At 27.1% G+C, this 20,003-nt stretch overlaps 1 protein-coding gene across 1 annotated transcript; it reads left to right on the top strand.

Moving 5' to 3' along the window:
* The first annotated feature begins 2,428 nt into the window (after positions 1–2,428).
* Positions 2,429–18,842, top strand: LOC145837113 (2-oxoisovalerate dehydrogenase subunit alpha, mitochondrial-like). Its single transcript, XM_082944879.1, has 8 exons — positions 2,429–2,515; positions 2,832–3,005; positions 7,700–7,895; positions 8,592–8,752; positions 9,515–9,660; positions 10,356–10,559; positions 16,361–16,535; positions 18,061–18,842. The coding sequence occupies exons 1-8, from the start codon at positions 2,435–2,437 to the stop codon at positions 18,235–18,237; spliced, it is 1,314 nt and encodes a 437-aa protein (XP_082801005.1). The 5' UTR covers positions 2,429–2,434; the 3' UTR covers positions 18,238–18,842.
* Positions 18,843–20,003: the final 1,161 nt, after the last annotated feature.

Genomic DNA, 20,003 nt, shown 5'->3' with positions numbered 1-20,003 from the left:
TCATATATTTCACATTAAAATATTGTGTAAACAAATATATTTTTGAAGATAAAAAGTTAAAAATTGCTTTACTGCAATAAATTAGCTAAATTAGTAATAATCAAAGTATTTAAAGATATAAAGTTTTGTAACGATATAATCTTAATTACTCTAAATTTAAAATCTAAAAAATGATAATTATACTCATCTACAATATTCCCTCAAAAATAGGTACTTACCCTCAAGTTGAAAATCATTTATTTAATAGAAAAAAAAAATATCTATTGCAATGGAAAATTTTTGGCAACATCTCTCAATGCAGCAACCAAGCAAACCTTAAATAACAGCCAATAAAAATTCGATAAATATATTAATATTATCAATACCTATTGGCATTAGTTTCTAAAAAAGTTTCAATGCCTAGACAAGTGGTTTAAAGGGTGTGCTTTGTAGTGTGCATAGAAGTTATTTTGTTGTTCACAAAAAGTTGGTAAGGTGAAAAATAAGGTTATTGAAATTAGTTTGTTTTGTTTATGAGTCTACTATAAGGTTTCAATCTTGCAATGTTTAACTCAGAGAGTTTTTAAAGTTGTTTGTCATTAGGATCCTTCCATCATTATTCTGTTGTAATTTTTAGAACAATAAGCAGTTATTATTTTGTTTAAAAAATTAGATACTTACAACATTAAACATACTGTTTTTTATAATTTTCTTTTTTTTCAGTGTGAACAGTACTCATTTTAAATTAATTTGGTGTGTGCAGCTTTTGTAATGTTTAAGAACTACTGGCTTAAAACTATTGTCCTGGACAAGACATTACAACAGTTAATTCAACAACAAAAAAAGCGCTCAAAAAGTTTGGTCCAAGGACCTGGTGTAAGAAAAAAGCTTTTGGTTATAAAGTTGTACACCACGGATACCTTTAAACATCTTGTCCAGGATAGAACTGTATATAAGTAGTGTGCAACCCGCTAACCAGAAGGTTTTTACATGCACCAAGTCCTAAGGACCAAATGTTTTTTGGTAGCTTTTATTGTTGTTCAATAAGTTGCTATATTTTACTTATAAAACTTTTGTAAGTTTTTAAAGTTTGCCTTCTGGTTTTGAAGATATTTTTTATAAGTATTTTATAGTTAGCACTAAATTAAACTATGTTTTAATTAAGAAACATATAGTTACTTATTTACTTTTAAGTATAATTTTACAAATGCTTGTTACTTATTTCTTTGTAGTAAAACTATATCCGTTTTAAACTTTACCCTTTGCAAAATTATCTAGTCAAAAGTGAGTGTCTTAAACAGTTTTTAGTTTTACCTTGATGCAAACTATTTGATTGCACTTAAATTGTCTAATGTTGTAAATTCTTTTTCTTTAAGCTATTTAGATGTTTATGAAGACTAAGTCCAGTTTACATTTTTTATTGATAAAAAAAGGTCATCAATCTAGTAGCTCAATTCTCTAAGTAACTATGTACTTCAATAAGTAAACATTGTAATAGTTGAACGTTTTAAGACAGAAAACACACATACATAATAAAAATCTTTGCATATCACTTGTAGTTTTATATACCTATATTAAAGTTATAGTCTTTTTTTCACTAGGCAAAGTCAAACTGGAAAAAATCAGACAAAGTGCTTTAAAACAAACAATTTTTTTATGTAAACAATTCAAATTTTGCAGACATGTTCGTAAATTTACACTATATACTCATGATCTCATTTGTTTATTACTGTTCTAACTATTTCATTAGAAATTTTACAATAATCTGAACTTAATCTTAATAGGAAACCTATATTTGTTTTTCTAAGTATAAGCCATTTCCCAAAGCACTTCAACACAAACAATTCTTCATTTAAACAGTTAAAATTTTGCAGAAATCTTGTTAAAAGTACAGTTATAAATTGATTTGTTTTTATTGTTCTAAAAAATGCATAACCAAATTATCACAGTTTGTGAATTTTACCTTGAGAAAATCTTTATTTGTTCATTTAAAAAACAACTATTAGTATAATTAATAATTTAACTACGTGTTAGTTATATTGAATAACCCTTTATTTGACAAATAAATACTTACAAGGTCAAAATATAAGTCCAAAATAATATAAGCTTATATGTTCATCAGCAATACTGCAAAATTTAAACTTAAATACTGTGATCTTGGCCATCTCAGTTAGCTGCTTTGGTGAGTACATAAAAAAAGCATATAATATAGCCCAAAACACTAGTCATAACAAGCCACAAATATGAACAATTTACTATTTTTGTCTTAAACTTTTTTTAAAGCTTATAAACTAAACTTTTATTAGTTGAGAAAAGTTTTTGTTTCTTGAAATACATTGAAATAAAAATTTGTAATTAGACAAATTAAACTAATTGTTATTATGTATTCATTTAATTATCTTATAAAATAATTGTTAATAAATTTATTTATAACATTGTTTTTAGGATTATAATTATGTTAAGTAAACGTGTTTTGTTTGGTGTTATTAGCAGACCATCTCAAGTAACTAATAAAATTTCAGCATTTCAAACATTGGTTTGTTTTTAATTGATTATTTTAGTTTTACATTAAGTTTTTTATATATATTTTTAAGTTGTGGTTTATTCTTTATTTTTTCCTAAATTACTTGTTACTCATACAACATAAAAGTTGTATCAGAAGTTATTTTATCACATCTGTTAAATATTTTTATCAGTAATTATATATAATTTACAAGTTTAAAATTTTTGGTTAGAAAAATTAATCTGAAATTCAATAATAACTACTTTAAGTTTTTTTTTTAATTTAAGGAATCTATTGAAATTAATGTTGTTAACAATTTCAAAAATAAATTTATAAAACAACATAACAGAAAAAAACATTGTCTACTAGCACTGTACTGAGAAATCAGCAGTATGTGTTTGGGGGACCTTACAAAACAATCAGCAACTTGGAGTTTCTTGAACCTAAAGTAGAAGATGCAATTCCAATTTACCAAGTTCTCAAACCAGATGGATCTCTTATAAACACTTCACAGGACCCACAAGTAATTTTAGAAAGTTTTAATTAGTTAAGTAAATGTTTAAAATATTCATATCTTTTTAAACTATGTATTAGTATAAGTAATTTTCTTTAAACTAATGAAACAAGTAGTATGTAAACTGATTTTTTATATTTTTGTAATATCTTCTTTAATTTTTTTTCAATATAACAAAAAAAAATTAGTTATTTTTTGTGATGTTGTTTTTATTTTAAAACTATATTTGATGCTTATTTGATGTAATATTACTTACTGTTTTAATGCTTACAAAAATGGCAAAATTATTTTTTGTGAGTGGCAAATAAAGTATATATTATGACAAAAATAAAAAAGAAGAGCGATAGAAATTTTTATTTTGGTTCAAAAATGTATACTAAATAAGAAGTGCGTACTAAAATACGTATTTGTCAAAGTATATGTAATCAATATATGTACTTATTTAAGTATATGTACTCAGAATGCGTATCTAAGTAAAAGTGCATACTTAAAACGCGTACCTAAGAGGTAGGTAAAAGTCAGGCTAAATCGGTCAAGATCTTGAAATGTCCAGCTAAATTTACAAGATTTTGCGTGGCAACCCTGTCATTAGACATTATAAAAGTGTTGTTGTAGTCTATGATTGAAATCAGTTATAAAACTTTGAAAATTTTTTGTATATCAGAATATTTCTTTGTACTATTATAGGAAGGTTTTTAAACGTAATACCATTTGCAACTAAGTATGTAGAGGTTACTCATTTTTTAATATTTTATTACACAAACGTTTTTAAAACTATACTAGTTTCTTTCTCAAGTGGTAGATGTTAAATGAGTTTAAAAAAGATTTTGCATAGTAAAATAGTTTAAAAAATAAGTGTTAATTATGACATATAAATAAATTCAAATAAATAATATTTTTTAGAGTTTAACAAGTAACTTTTAAGTCAAGATATGTTAATTAATAAGTTGTTAATAGTTTTGCTTTTTCATTTAATGCTATTTACGTATTTAATTTAAACTGTTCTTCCTCAATCAGTATTGATTCCAGGCTTTAGAGTTCGCTTTGTTAAGATTGTTTCAAAACTTTAAAGTTTTGAACTATGTCAGAGTTTTTACAGCGTGTGCAATTAAAAAGATGGTCAAATATTGCGCCGTTTTTGTCTGTTTTGCAGTGGTCTGTAATTCTTTGGAAGACCTCTTGTGGTTTTTCTCTAATAAAGGAGATGCTCTGATCTGCAGAGAAGGTGTGTTTATAAATAACGTTTCCGTCAAATACTTCTGAGCATTTACTTTTGTTGCTGAAGTAGAAACTTTTTTGCTGGTGAAGGCCGGTTTTATAACAATAGATGTTTTTGGAATCATAATAATTTTTTTTTGGATTTGTTATAAACAATTACTAACGTAAACTGCTGTGAAACAAGAACAATTTTCAATGTTTTTTTTTTCATTTTTTGTGTTAATCTTTTGGTTTTGTTTGAATGTTGAGATGTTGATTTTATGAATTTCAAGGAGTTTGTTGATTATAAACTCTAGAAGGATTTTTAGATACTGATTCCGAAGTTATAAGTTTTAAGTTTTTGTAAGTTCTTCTTTGCAAGTGGTGAAATTTGAGCATATATTTAGCGCTCTGTTTAGATAAAAGTTTATCAAACTAAGTTTCCAAGACTTTAGACTTAGATAGTGTATTGCATTATTAGGCCTGTGTCTATTGGTTTTCTGTAAACATTTGTGTGTATTTGGTTTGATACTTGTTTTACTTCAGTGTCATGAAACGGTAGTTTTTCTACAAAAGATCTTTCTAGAGTGAATTCTAAGTTTGGGTGTAGAGTATTCATTTCACAACAGAAGTTAATTTAATCAGTGTAGTTTTGTGTGACTACAAATATATCATCTACATATCTTGTGTAGAATCGAAATTCTGTTTATGAATTTTTTTGTAGTTGGTAGTTTTCTTTTGATGCTACAAACTAATGGGCGACCCATTACAACACCGTCTATTTGTTTGTAGACTTTTTCACCATAAACAAAAACACTTTGGGAGCACAACTGTAAATTTTTTTGTAATATATTTTTAGTAACTTTGTTTTCTTTTAAAATTTATTCGATATTTATTTTATAAATTGTTGTTAATATGTCTTCAATTAATTCTTCCAATATGATAAGCTTTTGATGTCTAAACTAGCAAACTGTTTGAACTCTACAGCCTGGAATCAACAGGGTTGCCACTTAACCTGGAAACCTGGAAAAACCTTGAAAAACCTGGAATTTGACAATTTAGGCTAAAAAAACCTGGAAAAACCTGGAATTTTTAATAATTTTAACATTTTCAGTTGTAAAATTTTGATTTGATACGAAAAGTCTATCATATAATTAATAATGTTTTTATCAAAAAACACATTTAAAGTAACTTTACAGTATCTTTTCAATATTTTTATGCTATTTAACACAGTTTCTTAAATAGAAATTAACTTAAAACTAAAAATAGACTAAAAAATATGTACTTTTAAAAACCTGGAAGAAATTTGGAAAACATGGAAAAAAAATTGAAAAAACAAGTGGCAGCCCTGAATCAATATAGATTAAGGAAGAACGACCTAAGTTTAATACGCAAATAACATTAGATGTAAAAGCAAAACTATTAACAATTTATTAATTAACATATCTTTACTTAAGGTTTACTTGCTAAACTTTAAAAAAATTGTATTTGTTTGAATTTAATCATACATCATAATTTAAACTTAATTTTCAAACTATTTTGATAACCAAAAAAAAAAAAAAACATTTAACATCTACCACTTGAGAATGAAACTAGTATAGTTTTGAAAACGTTTGTGAAACTGTAATAAAATAAAAAATAAAATAAGTAACCTTTACATACTTAGTTGCAAATGGTATATTAAATATTTTTATTAATGTATAGAACATTTTTATACAAACATTTTACGAATAAAATATATTTATCACTGATATAGTTCTACATACAAATCTAATTTTTATTTTCTACTTATAAACATTATAAATAAAATTGTAAAATTTTTTTATGTCCTACAGACCAAAAGTTTATTAAATGTGTGTTTTCAAGACAAGTTTTATTTCATGAAAAATAGACTTTAAAGAATAGTACCTGCTTTCAATACTGTTAGGTTATACAATGGGATACAATAGAGATAATACAGTAGAAAAATACTTGATAAAATACAGTAGAACTTTTGTATTTTCAATATAGTTTATTGAAATTTTCTATGGCAACATGTAACTATTTTGTTATTTTTTTTTGCATGGTTTAAGTTTTTTAATAATTTTAATAATTTTATCATTGATATATTATACTTTTCAAGGATGAGAGCATAACATGAAATAATATTTTTAAATGAGGCAAAATAAATGTATATCAGAAAAAGTACTAGTATTATCATTTACAACTATAATTTATATTTTTAGAAATTTAATTAGGTGAAAATAGAAATTTAAAGCTAAATATTTTTAGTATTTTTTAGTTCAAAAGTTCTAGCATTAATTGTATCTTAAATTTAAAATTCTTTTGAAAACTTAAAAAAATAGTGACAATCTTGTAGCCTTAAATGTTTTATGGTATTTGTTTAAAAATTTATAACTACCAAAAATTGTTATAATATTAATAATGTCAGCATTAAACTAGAACTCATTACTTGAAAACTATAGTTTTTTATTCTTTTTTACTAAATGTTAAGTCTTTTTCAGATATAAATATTGTACTTGTAGCAAACTATCATAATTATAAGTTATATGGAAACCGCTCAGTTCCCACCCGCGATCAATCCCCAACCGCGCACAATTCCCTTACAAACCGCTTACTGAACAAGGGTAAGGGGTAACAGTGATAGTTAAAAATAAATTAATACCAAAACAAAAAAGCAAAAAAAAATAAAGTAAGAAAGTTATTATTTCTGGGTTGTAATTGATCGCGGGTGGGAATTGTAAGTATACCAAGTTGTATAATATGATATTAAACTTAGCTATGACTAGTCTTATATATAAAAAGGTAAAGACTATTGCTAAATATGAATTTTGAATAAATACTTAAGTTTGAACAACCTAAATCGTTACTAAAAAAAACAATTTTTAAAATGAGATTTTAATAAATCATTTCATTAACACTACTTTATGAAGAACAACACCAAAAAATGTTTATATTTCAGTTTTTTATGATAGCATAATAAAATGATTAAATAACAAATTGTCTTTCTGATATTCATTTGTTTTTATAAAATTTAAAACTATTATTGAAGTTTGAAAGTTAGATAGCTTAGTTCAGTGCTTCTGAACCTTTTTTTTAGTGGCGGAACCCTTTTCCAAAGTTCAACTTTTCCGCGGAACCCCTAATTTTAATTTTACATAAAATGTTTAATAAAATAAATGTTCTTATTTAAATTTCGAAAGGCTTCGCGGAACCCCTGAGAGGCGTCGCGGAACCCTAGGGTTCCGCGGAACCTTATTTCAGAAGCACTGGCTTAGTTGATAAGTTTGCTAAACTTTACTAAACTTACTTATAAACAATTTTGTTTTATATTTCTATATGTACAGTAAAAATTCAATTAAAGTTTCAGTATAATCTTTTATCAAATAGGGCTTTGAAATTATTAAAAATCGTCATAAAATGCTCTCTTTAGACGTGCACAACACAATCACTCAAAAATTTTACGAACCGAACAACAGTATGAAAAAGTAATTTTAAATGCACAGATACCGGACGACATGCTGTTGAAGATGTACAAAACGATGGTGCAGCAGAACCAGATGGACGACATCATGTACAACGCGCAGAGGCAGGGCAGGGTTTCATTCTACATGACCAACTACGGCGAGGAAGCGGCTCAGATAGGATCGGCTGCCGCACTGACCAACGATGATCTCGTGTTCGGGCAATACAGAGAAGCTGGTATTTTTATTTTTAAATGTTTGGTAAAAAAATCAAATGGTTTTATATTAGAGCATGGTTTCCCAAAATTTCTTTCACAACGCCCCATTTAATAAAATAAAAAAAGCTGTGCCCTCCTCCGGCAAGTTTTTTCAAAAAACTTCCTTTAAGACCTTGTTTTGCTCTTTACCATCAACTCCAGAATATCTAGTGTAAGTTTCAAATTATAGCCTCATGCCTCCCCTCTTTGGCCTTTTGCTGCTTATGGCCCCCTAAATTTCCGTAATGGCTCTTTTTTGAAAACTCTGTATTAGAGTATTTTAGTTTTTAATGTATGTATTTGAAATAAGTATTAAAATGAACAGATTTTAAAGAAACTTAATTATTTCAAGTATTTTGAGCTTCATCTCAATAACAAAGCTTTTTGCTGTTATATTTTAAACATCTATAATCAATCTTGTGCTGCTGTTAAAGAGCTTTTTTTGTCAAATTTTGTCTGAGTTTTGTATCAGATAAAAAAAAAGATATTTTTCAAATTTTTTTGTATAAGTTTTTAAAGCTATGGTGTATTTTTCAGCTAACAACAATTAAAAGAATATTTTATCAAACGATAAAGTTGTAGTTACTTTATTATACAGGTAAAATGTTATAAAAACATAAGTTTTTTCAGTATGCAACTAATAACATATAATTTCTGTAAAAAACATTTTTAAACAGGAGTTTTAGCATGGAGAGGGTTCAGATTAGACGAATTCATGGATCAATGTTATGCAAATAAGAACGATCCTGCTCAGGGTAAACAAATGCCTGTGCATTATGGTTCTAAAAAATTAAACTTTGTTACAATTAGCTCCCCACTTGCTACTCAAATGCCTCAGGTTTTTATTTTAATGTTTTAGTTTACTATTTAGTGTTAAGAAAAATTATTTTAAACTGTATTTAAATGTACGTAATTAGTAGAAATTTTTTTTTTATATAGGGTTTTATACTTATGTTTAAATGATTCTATAAAACTTTGTTAAATACAAACTGAAGTAATTATTTTTAAATGAAAGTTTATTTTCTTCAACTAAATTTGGTTTTGTAATACTTGGTTAAGAAAATTAAAATAATTTAAACGTTTTCTTTTGTTATCTTTATTTTTTTATCTAATGTTTTGCAAAAGCTGAAATTTGTTTTCACTAAGAAAAGAAAACATGCTCTAACTTTACAAAGTTATATAGCTTATATAAACAATATCAAATAAATAAAATTTGACAAAGATTATGACAATTATAAGCGTTAAAAAAGACTGTAATCGCTAAGTATTTATTATTGAACCTCTTAGCTTAATGTTTGTTATAAATAAGTGTTTAAAAGTCGAAGTAAGTATAGGTATTAAAATTTATCTATTTAAAAATCTAAGAGATTTGTAAAGTTTGTAATTTATTTCAAGGTAATATATATAAATAACAATCTTATCAATTTTATGTTGTTGCAGTTTTAAATGAAAAAAAAAGTACACATAAATTTGAAAAATTGAGTTTTTGAAAAATAATTAAGTAACAGATGTGACAAATGTCTGGCTGGTAAGTTGATTAAAAAAAATCTTAAAAAATTCTATCAATGTTCATATTATCGATACAACGAAATAATTGCAGGCGTCGGGTGCAGCGTACGCCATGAAGAGATCGCATCCGGGCTCCTGTGTCATCTGCTACTTCGGCGAGGGGGCCGCTTCTGAGGGTGACGCCCACGCCGCCTTCAATTTCGCTGCCACTCTCGATGCTCCTTGCTTGTTCTTCTGGTTGATTGTTTATTAAATAAGTTAAGCTTTATTAGATCAAGTAACATTTTAAATATTTTTTAATATTAAAACACAGATAAAATGTCATAAAGCCGCACTTTTAAATGCTTTTAATCAAAAATAATGTTAAGATATGGTATGTTTAAAAAATAGTTTTTCAAAAATATTAACTTTTATTTAAAAGTAATAGTAAATCTGTTTAACATTGAAACAGTCACAATAAGGCGTTTGCAATATTTTTTTTAAAGTTTAGGTCTGTTTTTTAAGTTCGATCTCTTTCAAATAAGCTTTAAAAACAGGGTTGCCACTTTACCTGGAAACCTGGAAAAACCTTGAAAAACCTGGAATTCGTCAATTTAGGCAAAAATAACCTGGAAAAACCTGGACTTTTAACAATTTTCGGATGTTCTGTAGTAAAATTTCGATTTGCCCCAAAAAACTCTCATATAAATAAAACAAATTTGTCCTCATTAAAATTTTTTTAATTAAAAAGCATATTTAAAGTAGCTTTATATTATCTTTTCAATGTTTTTATACTATATAACACAGTTTCTTACCTTAGACTTAACCTTAAATCAAAAGTAGACCCAAAAATGTGTACTTTTAAAAACCTGGAAAAATTTTTGAAAAACAAGTGGCAACCCTGTAAAAAACAAATTACAAACAAACCTGCCACCAACACAACGTTGAAACAGCCGCAACAACGGTTACGCGATATCGACTCCGGCGGAGGAGCAGTACAGGGGGGACGGCATCGCTGCGAGGGGGGCGGGCTACGGCATGCTGACGGTGAGGATGGACGGCAACGACGTGCTGGCGGTGTTCAACGCCGTCAGGAAGGCCAAGAAGATCGCGTGCGAGGAGAACCGACCCGTGCTCATAGAAGCCATGACTTACAGGTATGTGGTGTAGTAGGTGCAAGTACCGTTATGAGTTAAAAATTTATAGCGAGTATGGTTAGAAAATCTTAAAAGTACAACAAGTTGATACTTGTATCGTAACAAAAAGGTCGTTTATACCAAATTGTAGACGTTGTTGGATAGGACTTTTTTGAAGCGAGTTGTTCAAGTATTATTACTTTTCTGTAGTATGAAAAAGTAGTTATTTTTGTTCTTTGCAATTAATAACAAAATATAATTGACTCTAAAATGATTGTCATAAACTCAAGAAAGTTTTTTGTTTTGCAAAATTTCGAAGAAAAATTTCAAAATTTTAATGTTATCTTGGAAATAATAAAACAGTTGTCAAACTTTTTAAACGATTTTTCTTTTAGTTTTGTACAGAAGTATATAATAAAAACAAATGTTTAAGCACTGCTTTGGTTTATTACCGGTTTCGGTGGGCCTTAGCCGACCTTTTCAAATAATTTCAAAACAGTAAATAACATTTAGACATTGGCAGTAATGTGAATCTGAACTCATTGATGCGTAAAAAATAAATAAACATTAACTATTCAAATTTTAATGAAAAATGCATAATTAGGTGAACTAAATATTGGTATTAATTAATAAATAAAAATAAAAGAAATTAAAAAACTAAATGCAGTAATATAAACGGAAACACAACAAATTCTTAACAAAATTCTGAAAAAACTAACGGATGATTAAAATGCTAAAAATATTTAAATTATTAGGTTTTAGACTCATTCCAATAGAATAATAAAAATTTGTTTCTGTGCCTGCAGAAGTACAGAAGTACAGAAGTATAATAAACTAATATCTATTTTTCTACATTCAATATTTTTAATGAAAATTTGTAAAACATTTTATATCCCACGTTATGTGTAAAATTTATTGTACAGAAATCTAAGACAAAATTCATTCAAAAACATCTTTATTAAAGCAACAAACAAGTAAAATCGATTTCGGCTAACGCTTTTCAATTACTTTAGTTAGCAACTAATTTTAAGATTAAATTTTGAGTATATAAATAGTTAGAGGTTACATCAGAAAAATCAATTAACACTAATTAGCATAATTGAGCAAAATTAATTAGACATTCACTATTCATAAATGCATATATAAAAACAGTTTATCAGTAATTTAACTAAGATAAACAACATTAAAAATAAAAATAAAAATAAAATAAAAATAAGCGACAAAATTCAATTAAAATCTATAACAACTTATAAAGATTAGATTTATAAACGTATTGTTGCTTACACAATTTAGGTTTACATGTTTTTATAAATAGAGATTCTAAAACACTAAGGTGATAATCGTTACGAGCTTTACTTAAAATTGAAAAGTTACTATCACTATAGTTCTTTGCGCAATCTGAATTGTTTAATAAGTGTTCAGCTATCGCTGATGATCTATTAGATGGTTTTTTTAAACCAGTGTCCATCCATCTTCTGAGGGAATTAAAAACATGTTGGTCCCTTCTAATATGGAATCTTTGAGACGTTCTGCCAATGTACTCACTGTCACAGTGGCACTTGTACATATAAATAATTTTGCTTTTTCCCTGATCGGCAGTACGGTCTTTGCAAATTCCATTTAAGGGCTTTCTTGTAGCATGACTGATTCTTAGTTGTACAGAGTTAAAAGTGGAGTTTACAGTGTATTTTACAGTCTTTTCTAGAGCAGTTGCTACTTTACCAAGATATGGCAATCTCAAATATACAGGGCATTTTCTAGGACCAAATTTAACCGGTTTTTCAAATTTTGAGATTGTATTGTTAATTGTCTTTCTGACTATATGCGATGGATAACCAAGAGCTTCAAAAATATTTTTTATTTTATCTAATTCCTCTTCAAACAACTTTTTCGAGCAAATCTTGTATGCTCTGAATACCAAACAAGAGATTAAACCGAGTTTTTGAGATAAAGGGCAGAATGACTGAAATGGAATATATTGACCAGCAAATGTAGGTTTTCTGTACACAGTGGTAAGCAACTCGGAAGATGTACGCAACAGATGTACATCCAAGAAAGGTAAGCAATTGTCTTTTTCTTTTTCAATAGTAAATTTTAAATTTGGGTGTAAATTCGAAATTTTGCTAAATAATTCATCAATGTTATATTCATCATTGTAAGACACAAAAATGTCGTCAACATACCTAATATAGTTTATTGGTTTTTGATACTTGGAAAAGAGCAATGTTTCAAAGTATCCCACAAAAATGTTGGCTAAAATAGGGCCAAGTGGACTAACCATCGCTACTCCATCTATCTGTTTATAAATATAAGAATTAAATCTGAATTCAACATTTTTTACTGCCATGTTTAACATACTAAGACAAACATCTTTTGGAATAGAAGGAGCTGTAAGACCAGAATTGTAAAGTTCATTAAGACATATATTTATAGTTTCATCCACTGGGACATTAGTAAAGAGGCTTTTTATGTCAAAAGAACACATGTTACTTGGTAAAAAAGCATTTTTTCTTATGACTTCAACGAATGAGAAAGAGTCTTTTATACAGAAAGTGGAATACTTACTGGAAACTGGTTCGAGGATTTTGATTAGAAGCTTTGAAATTTTATATTGTGCAGAACTACTCATATCTAAAATAGGTCTTGTTGGAACACCGTCTTTGTGAGTTTTAGGTAGTCCGTACAGTTTCGGACACTGAGAACCTGAAGGTCTAATAGACTCATACAAATCCTTAGAAATATAACCTTTGGCATACCAACCTCTGAGCTTAAGTTGAAAAGCTCGTTCTATTTTAACAGTTGAATCAAATCTTTCAAAAGGACCTAGTTTAATAAATTTATCTTTATCTTCTAAAATATCATACATTTTCTTTAAATAATCCTCTCTATTTAACAAAACAAAAGATGAGCCCTTATCAGCCTTTAGAATTGCTATATCAGGATTAGATTTCAGAGACTTATAGGCTTCATTGCAGTCTTTAAACATTCTAAAATCAGAAGAGTTACATTTTACATTAGTAAAAGAATGAGACAAACTGTATAGCTTTGCATTACAACCGTCTAACTTCTCTTGGGATATTGGTCTGTGATGTCTAAGTTGTCCTGATAAAATTTCAAACTCAGAGAAAATTTTTTCACGTTGCAGGTTGTTAAAGGGGATAGAGAATTTCAGACCATTTTCTAATACGAACTTTTCATTAACATTCGGTACATAGTCAGAGAGGTTTAATACTTTAGTAAATGTTGAAGAAAAATTACCAAAACGTTTTGTCCTGAGGTGTAGTAAACTTTTGTTGTTTTTATCCAGAATCTTTTTATCATTTCTTTTGATAAGTTCACTCAAATACTTAATAAACTTTAATCTATCTATCAATGACAAAAAAGTGACAATAATTTTAAAACTACTGATAAAATTCAGTTTAATATATTTGTTCATACTGCACAGTCTACCAATTTCATCTTTTATAAACATTTTTTCTACTGATGGGCTTTGCTTAAGTTTTGACCTTTTTATTCTGTGATAAATTACATTTGGACATACACGAGACTGGATACAATCATTTAAGAACTTGACTTTCAATACATTATTTTGTAACTTCAGTTTACATTTCTGAACTTTGTTCAACAATATCAATTGTTCTTTGTTGTACTTATGTCTTAACTTAGCATATAACTTTTTAGTACTACATATCTTGTACAGAAATCTAAGACAAAATTCATTCAAAAACATCTTTATTAAAGCAACAAACAAGTAAAATCGATTTCGGCTAACGCTTTTCAATTACTTTAGTTAGCAACTAATTTTAAGATTAAATTTTGAGTATATAAATAGTTAGAGGTTACATCAGAAAAATCAATTAACACTAATTAGCATAATTGAGCAAAATTAATTAGACATTCACTATTCATAAATGCATATATAAAAACAGTTTATCAGTAATTTAACTAAGATAAACAACATTAAAAATAAAAATAAAAATAAAATAAAAATAAGCGACAAAATTCAATTAAAATCTATAACAACTTATAAAGATTAGATTTATAAACGTATTGTTGCTTACACAATTTAGGTTTACATGTTTTTATAAATAGAGATTCTAAAACACTAAGGTGATAATCATTACGAGCTTTACTTAAAATTGAAAAGTTACTATCACTATAGTTCTTTGCGCAATCTGAATTGTTTAATAAGTGTTCAGCTATCGCTGATGATCTATTAGATGGTTTTTTTAAACCAGTGTCCATCCATCTTCTGAGGGAATTAAAAACATGTTGGTCCCTTCTAATATGGAATCTTTGAGACGTTCTGCCAATGTACTCACTGTCACAGTGGCACTTGTACATATAAATAATTTTGCTTTTTTCCTGATCGGCAGTACGGTCTTTGCAAATTCCATTTAAGGGCTTTCTTGTAGCATGACTGATTCTTAGTTGTACAGAGTTAAAAGTGGAGTTTACAGTGTATTTTACAGTCTTTTCTAGAGCAGTTGCTACTTTACCAAGATATGGCAATCTCAAATATACAGGGCATTTTCTAGGACCAAATTTAACCGGTTTTTCAAATTTTAATATAAACTGTTTTATATATAAACATAAATAAAAATATAAAACAACAGCTTCATTAATTTAGTTGTCAGAAAGGTTAGACTAATGTTTAAACTAAAATATTTCTTTTAATTTATTAATGGTAGTTTACTATTGAATTTTCATATGATATTTAAAGTTTAACTGTCTCTAAAACTTTGAAGTTTATAGTCATCTGTAAATTTATTATTTAAAGTTGTATTGCTGGAGTTTTCAGAGACTGTTTGTTTTAAGTAACTTAAAGTTTGGTACCATTAACCGTTAAAAAAACCTTAATGCAATAGTCAATATAACAGCTCGAAAAAATTGATATAATTATAAGGAACAGAATGCTAGTTAGACAATATGGGAATAAACCTGTTTAGAGTATTTGATAAGTTGAAATTTAGAAATTCAGTATCGATATAGTTGTTAACCTACACTGTTAGTATGTTTTCTACTTATTTTAATACTACTACCAATAGTTATTTATAGCTCGTATTTTTTAGTACTATTTAAATTTAATCTTATAATGAATTTTTAGCAAAACCAGAATACTTTTTTTAATGTCATGTATTTTTCCAAGATTTCCAAGCAAAGCTTTATATTAAGATATAAAAATCTTTAGCTGTGCTTGGCTTATTTTCTTTCTAGAACACTATCAATACTACTGTATATATTAGTTTGGATGTGTTTATGAAGTTTGAAAAAAAATGTTAAAAATCTAAAAGATAAAAAAAATCATAATGATTCTTTTTAACAATGTGTTAAGGCCTTAAACTTGAAATTAAACTATTGAGACTAGGGGTTATTTATACGAAACGGGCGATTTATCCACACAAAAGCTGCTCGTTAGCAATTTATAAAATGAAAAAGTAATCTGAGGCCGCACTTGTAAAAATCTAAATACTTTTCTAGATCAAAAATGTGGTAAAATAATCAAGCACTAATAATTACTAGCTACTAAATTAATAATCCAATTTTAAGTTTTCACCATAAAACCTTTTTGTTATTATAGGTATGTTTTTAAATGAAAATTTCATCGCGGGCCGAATATTTTTACTTTGCGTTAGTTTTTCTAACTCCTGGTTTAAGTTTATTATGCTGTAACAGTAGGAGATACTACAGTCAGTAAAAAGTAATACTATTATCAAACGTTACAAAACTGCTTATTCTAACGTTCCAACAACTAGTTATGTTTGATGCAATTGTAGTTGATCGTTGTTTGATTACATAAGTTTTTATTCAACCACCAACAGAATAGGACACCACAGCACGAGCGACGACAGCTCAACGTACAGAACACCGGATGAAGTGAAGTATTGGAAGGAGAACTTCGATCCGATCACCAGAATGAAGAAGTATCTGATGAACACGAGAAATTTGTGGAGTGACGATGAAGACAAGAAACTCATCAAATCGCTGAGAAAAAATGTTGGTTTTCTATTTAAAAGTTTATATATTAAGCTTACCATATCAACTTTTCTATTTGTGTATTTACTTTTTTTGAGTCTTTAATATTAAAGAATCTTCCTTTCTTTGAACATTTAAAATGTATGATTATTTAAGAGAAAATATTTATTCATTTGAAAAAGTTGTTAATACTTAAAAAAATTAAAATTGAGTTTAGTTTAAAGTTTTTTTTTTCTAATTTGTTCTTAACATTTAAAAGAGAAAACTAAGGTATTGTATGTAGATTAATATAGTGGTAAAACTTAATATTCAGGTTTGTTAGCCTTACAATTTGTTTTAACTAAAATTTATCGAAGTTAAACTTTTTATGTCGATATAAAACTAAAGAAAACGTCGGCGAAAGTCATCAGAACCAAAGCCTTTAATTTCATGTGCCATCAGAAAATCTCGAAATTTGTCAATGAAAAGTTTTAACCATACCAATATGAAACTAATAGAGTATTGTGGCAATTATTTAAAAACAAAATGTTATAAGTTTCATAGGGTTAGAGTTCTACATATACAAGAAAAATCATAAACGTATTTCCTCGTTTGAATTTAACGTAATGCTTTTCAATATAAACTTTAAACTAGTAATAAACTTTATATTAATTGTTCCTGAAATTTTTAAAAACTGTTCACAGTTATTTAATAGTAGTAAAAGTAATTTTACCTACTCGAGACTATTTCATATTTTTTCTTGAAAATTCTCGTGTTATAGTTTTTTGATTTTAATAGTGTTAAGTACATATTTTGAAAATTTTAGTTATCAAAAAAAAAAATTTCAAGTAGAATTAGTGAAAACATGTACGTATTTTGAAATAGTTTTATTGTTCATTAAATGTTTTGTATGCCCGAACATTTTTCTGTTAACTCCACTTAACCATGGTAAAACTTAATAAAATTTATGCATACAGTTTTATACATTAATTTAAGCAATAAAATATAATTTTCAACAACCATTTACTTAAACTTTTTACCATATATAGTTAAATTTTTTTTCTGAATTTTAAGCTTTATTATCTGCTATATACTCTAATATACACCTATATATCCTCTACTTACTGTAAAAAAATCTGCTGATGTTATAAAACAAAAATCTTTGGTGTTGTAGTTTTATTTTTTATTAGCTCTCTACCATTGCAAAAATAATTTTTAAAAGAACATTTTGTGCTCTTTAGTCATCTAAAAATTTATTAAGAATAGATTTTAAAAAAGTAAGACTTTTTTAAAGTGGTCGAAGGAGATATGAATTAAAAAATAATAAATTTTGCATTTTAGTTTGCTCCTTCCTTCTACGATATTTTTTAAACCACAACTGTTGATCTGATACATCTTAAAGTATAGTTTTATTATAGTTTTGATAATTTATACAAAAGCTTGAGATCAGGAATATTTTGTAAAAATTCGACCACAGTATACTCTTAATATTTTATGATAGTGATTACTATTAAAAGTTCAAATGATTATAATTTTCAAGAGGGATTAAAAAGTTCTTGTTCCACAGATACTGTCGGAGTTCGGGGCGGCGGAAGGTCGGTTGAAGCCCTCACCGTCGAGCATATTCGAGGACGTGTACTCGCAGGTGAACGCCCACTTGCGGAAGCAACACGAAGAGTTGAAGGAGCACATCGGCAAGTACGAGCAGCACTACCCGCTCGACAAGCACGAGCCCATGCATTAGTTGAAATGTTTTTTATAAAGATAACATTTGCTGTAACTTTATTTTACAAGACTTTAGTTTATTTCGGCATGTCAAATACACAAGAGTTTTTATAGAACATCTAGCTGGCTTATAACTGGGTGCAAACTTTTTTCAACTTTGGCACTATGCTTACCTTTTAAATTATAAAAGATTATCATTACGCTTCCTTGTTACAGTGCTTTTAATTTGATTAGGTAAAATGTACGGTAAAAAACTGTCAGTAAATCATTTAGTCTGTTATTGTCGATTAGTTACTCATTTTTACTCTTTAATATGTAGTAGTTTTAGTATTAAAGTTCATCATTTTAAGTAAAGTTATCTGTAAATTTAATCAATTACGGTTTTTCAAGTTCAATAATATGTATTTATTAATCAAACAATGATGCTTTTAAAATTTTAAAACAATTAAAAACATGTACTGTGTATTAAAAAAAAAGATGTCATGTTTTATAAGTAATAACGTTTTATCAAATTTTTAACATCACATATAAAATACACTATTAGTTAGCTGCTTTTTATAAATGTATTAGATAAAGTTTTTTTCTTTACAAAATTTCATTTTAATAAATGTTTAAGTCCTTGTTTATAGTTGTTTTATAGTTACTCTGCGTTTAAATATTTTAAATACACAGCTGACATTGAATTACTGTGGTGTAAAAAAGTTATCATAAAGTTATTTTAATTTAGTAAATAATATATATCTACTTAACTTTTACAAGAACATATTTAAATTTTTATTTTGTACCTTAACGTTAGATCACTAGTTTTTTCAAAAAAAATTAAACTAGATGTTCTGGAGTTTTTTTTATATAGCGCGAAAGAAATCTCAAAAATTCTTGCGGGGAAATTTGTTAACTTTTTGAATTTACTTTAGATATTCTGGAAATTTTTGAAATTCAATCTAGATATTCCGGTAAAATTTTGAAATTTAAACTATATATTCTGAAAATTAGATGTAACTGGAAGATCCGGGTCATTTATTTTAAAATAAGAACTTTGGATCCGGTAGACCACTATTTGTGAGCTAAATAAACTGTACTGTAAATATCAATATAAATATGCCTTGAGCATAAATATTTTTAAGAAAGTTAATCATTAGTATACACCTGAAGGATATAGAAAATTTTATATATGAATTTACTCGCGTATTTTACATTAATAAGACATGTTTCTAGTTATTGTAGAAAAAACTAACAAAATATTTTAAAGTTAACTTTCTACAAAATAATAAATAAAACTTACATTTATCAAAATTTAAAATTAATACTGATGCTGACATAGCTTCAGCCAATAATAAGTTTATCTTTAAATATGTCCAGTGCTTTTGTTAATATAAAAAGCGACATTTTTCTTTATAACAAAAATTATTTTTAGATGTATCATAAAAAGTAAAAAAAAATCAGGGACTTAATACGATTTTCTTTGCTAAAAATGAGTAAAACTTTCTAATACAAACCGCAGTAAATTACAGCTTGTAACTTAGTAACTATACCCGTACAAAATCAATACTTAATCTTGCTAAGTTTTTCTTTTTGAATTTTTTTGCTTTGGTATTTTTTTTTGAATTTAGTTTTGTATAATTTAAAGTATTGAATGTTAATAGAAAATACTTTCTACATATAGAATTTCATAGTAATGTTTCGTAGTTGTTTGCCAATTAAGTACATTAAGTTCTAATTTTGTTAACTACCTGAAAATTTTCTTGTTTTATAAATAACTGTAGTTCTAGTTTATATTGCCATGAA

Source organism: Thalia democratica, chromosome 5, assembly GCF_965202585.1.
Source record: "Thalia democratica chromosome 5, ktThaDemo2.hap1.1, whole genome shotgun sequence".
Classification (NCBI taxonomy): Eukaryota; Metazoa; Chordata; class Thaliacea; order Salpida; family Salpidae; genus Thalia; species Thalia democratica.
This window is presented reverse-complemented; position numbering and strand designations above follow the sequence as displayed.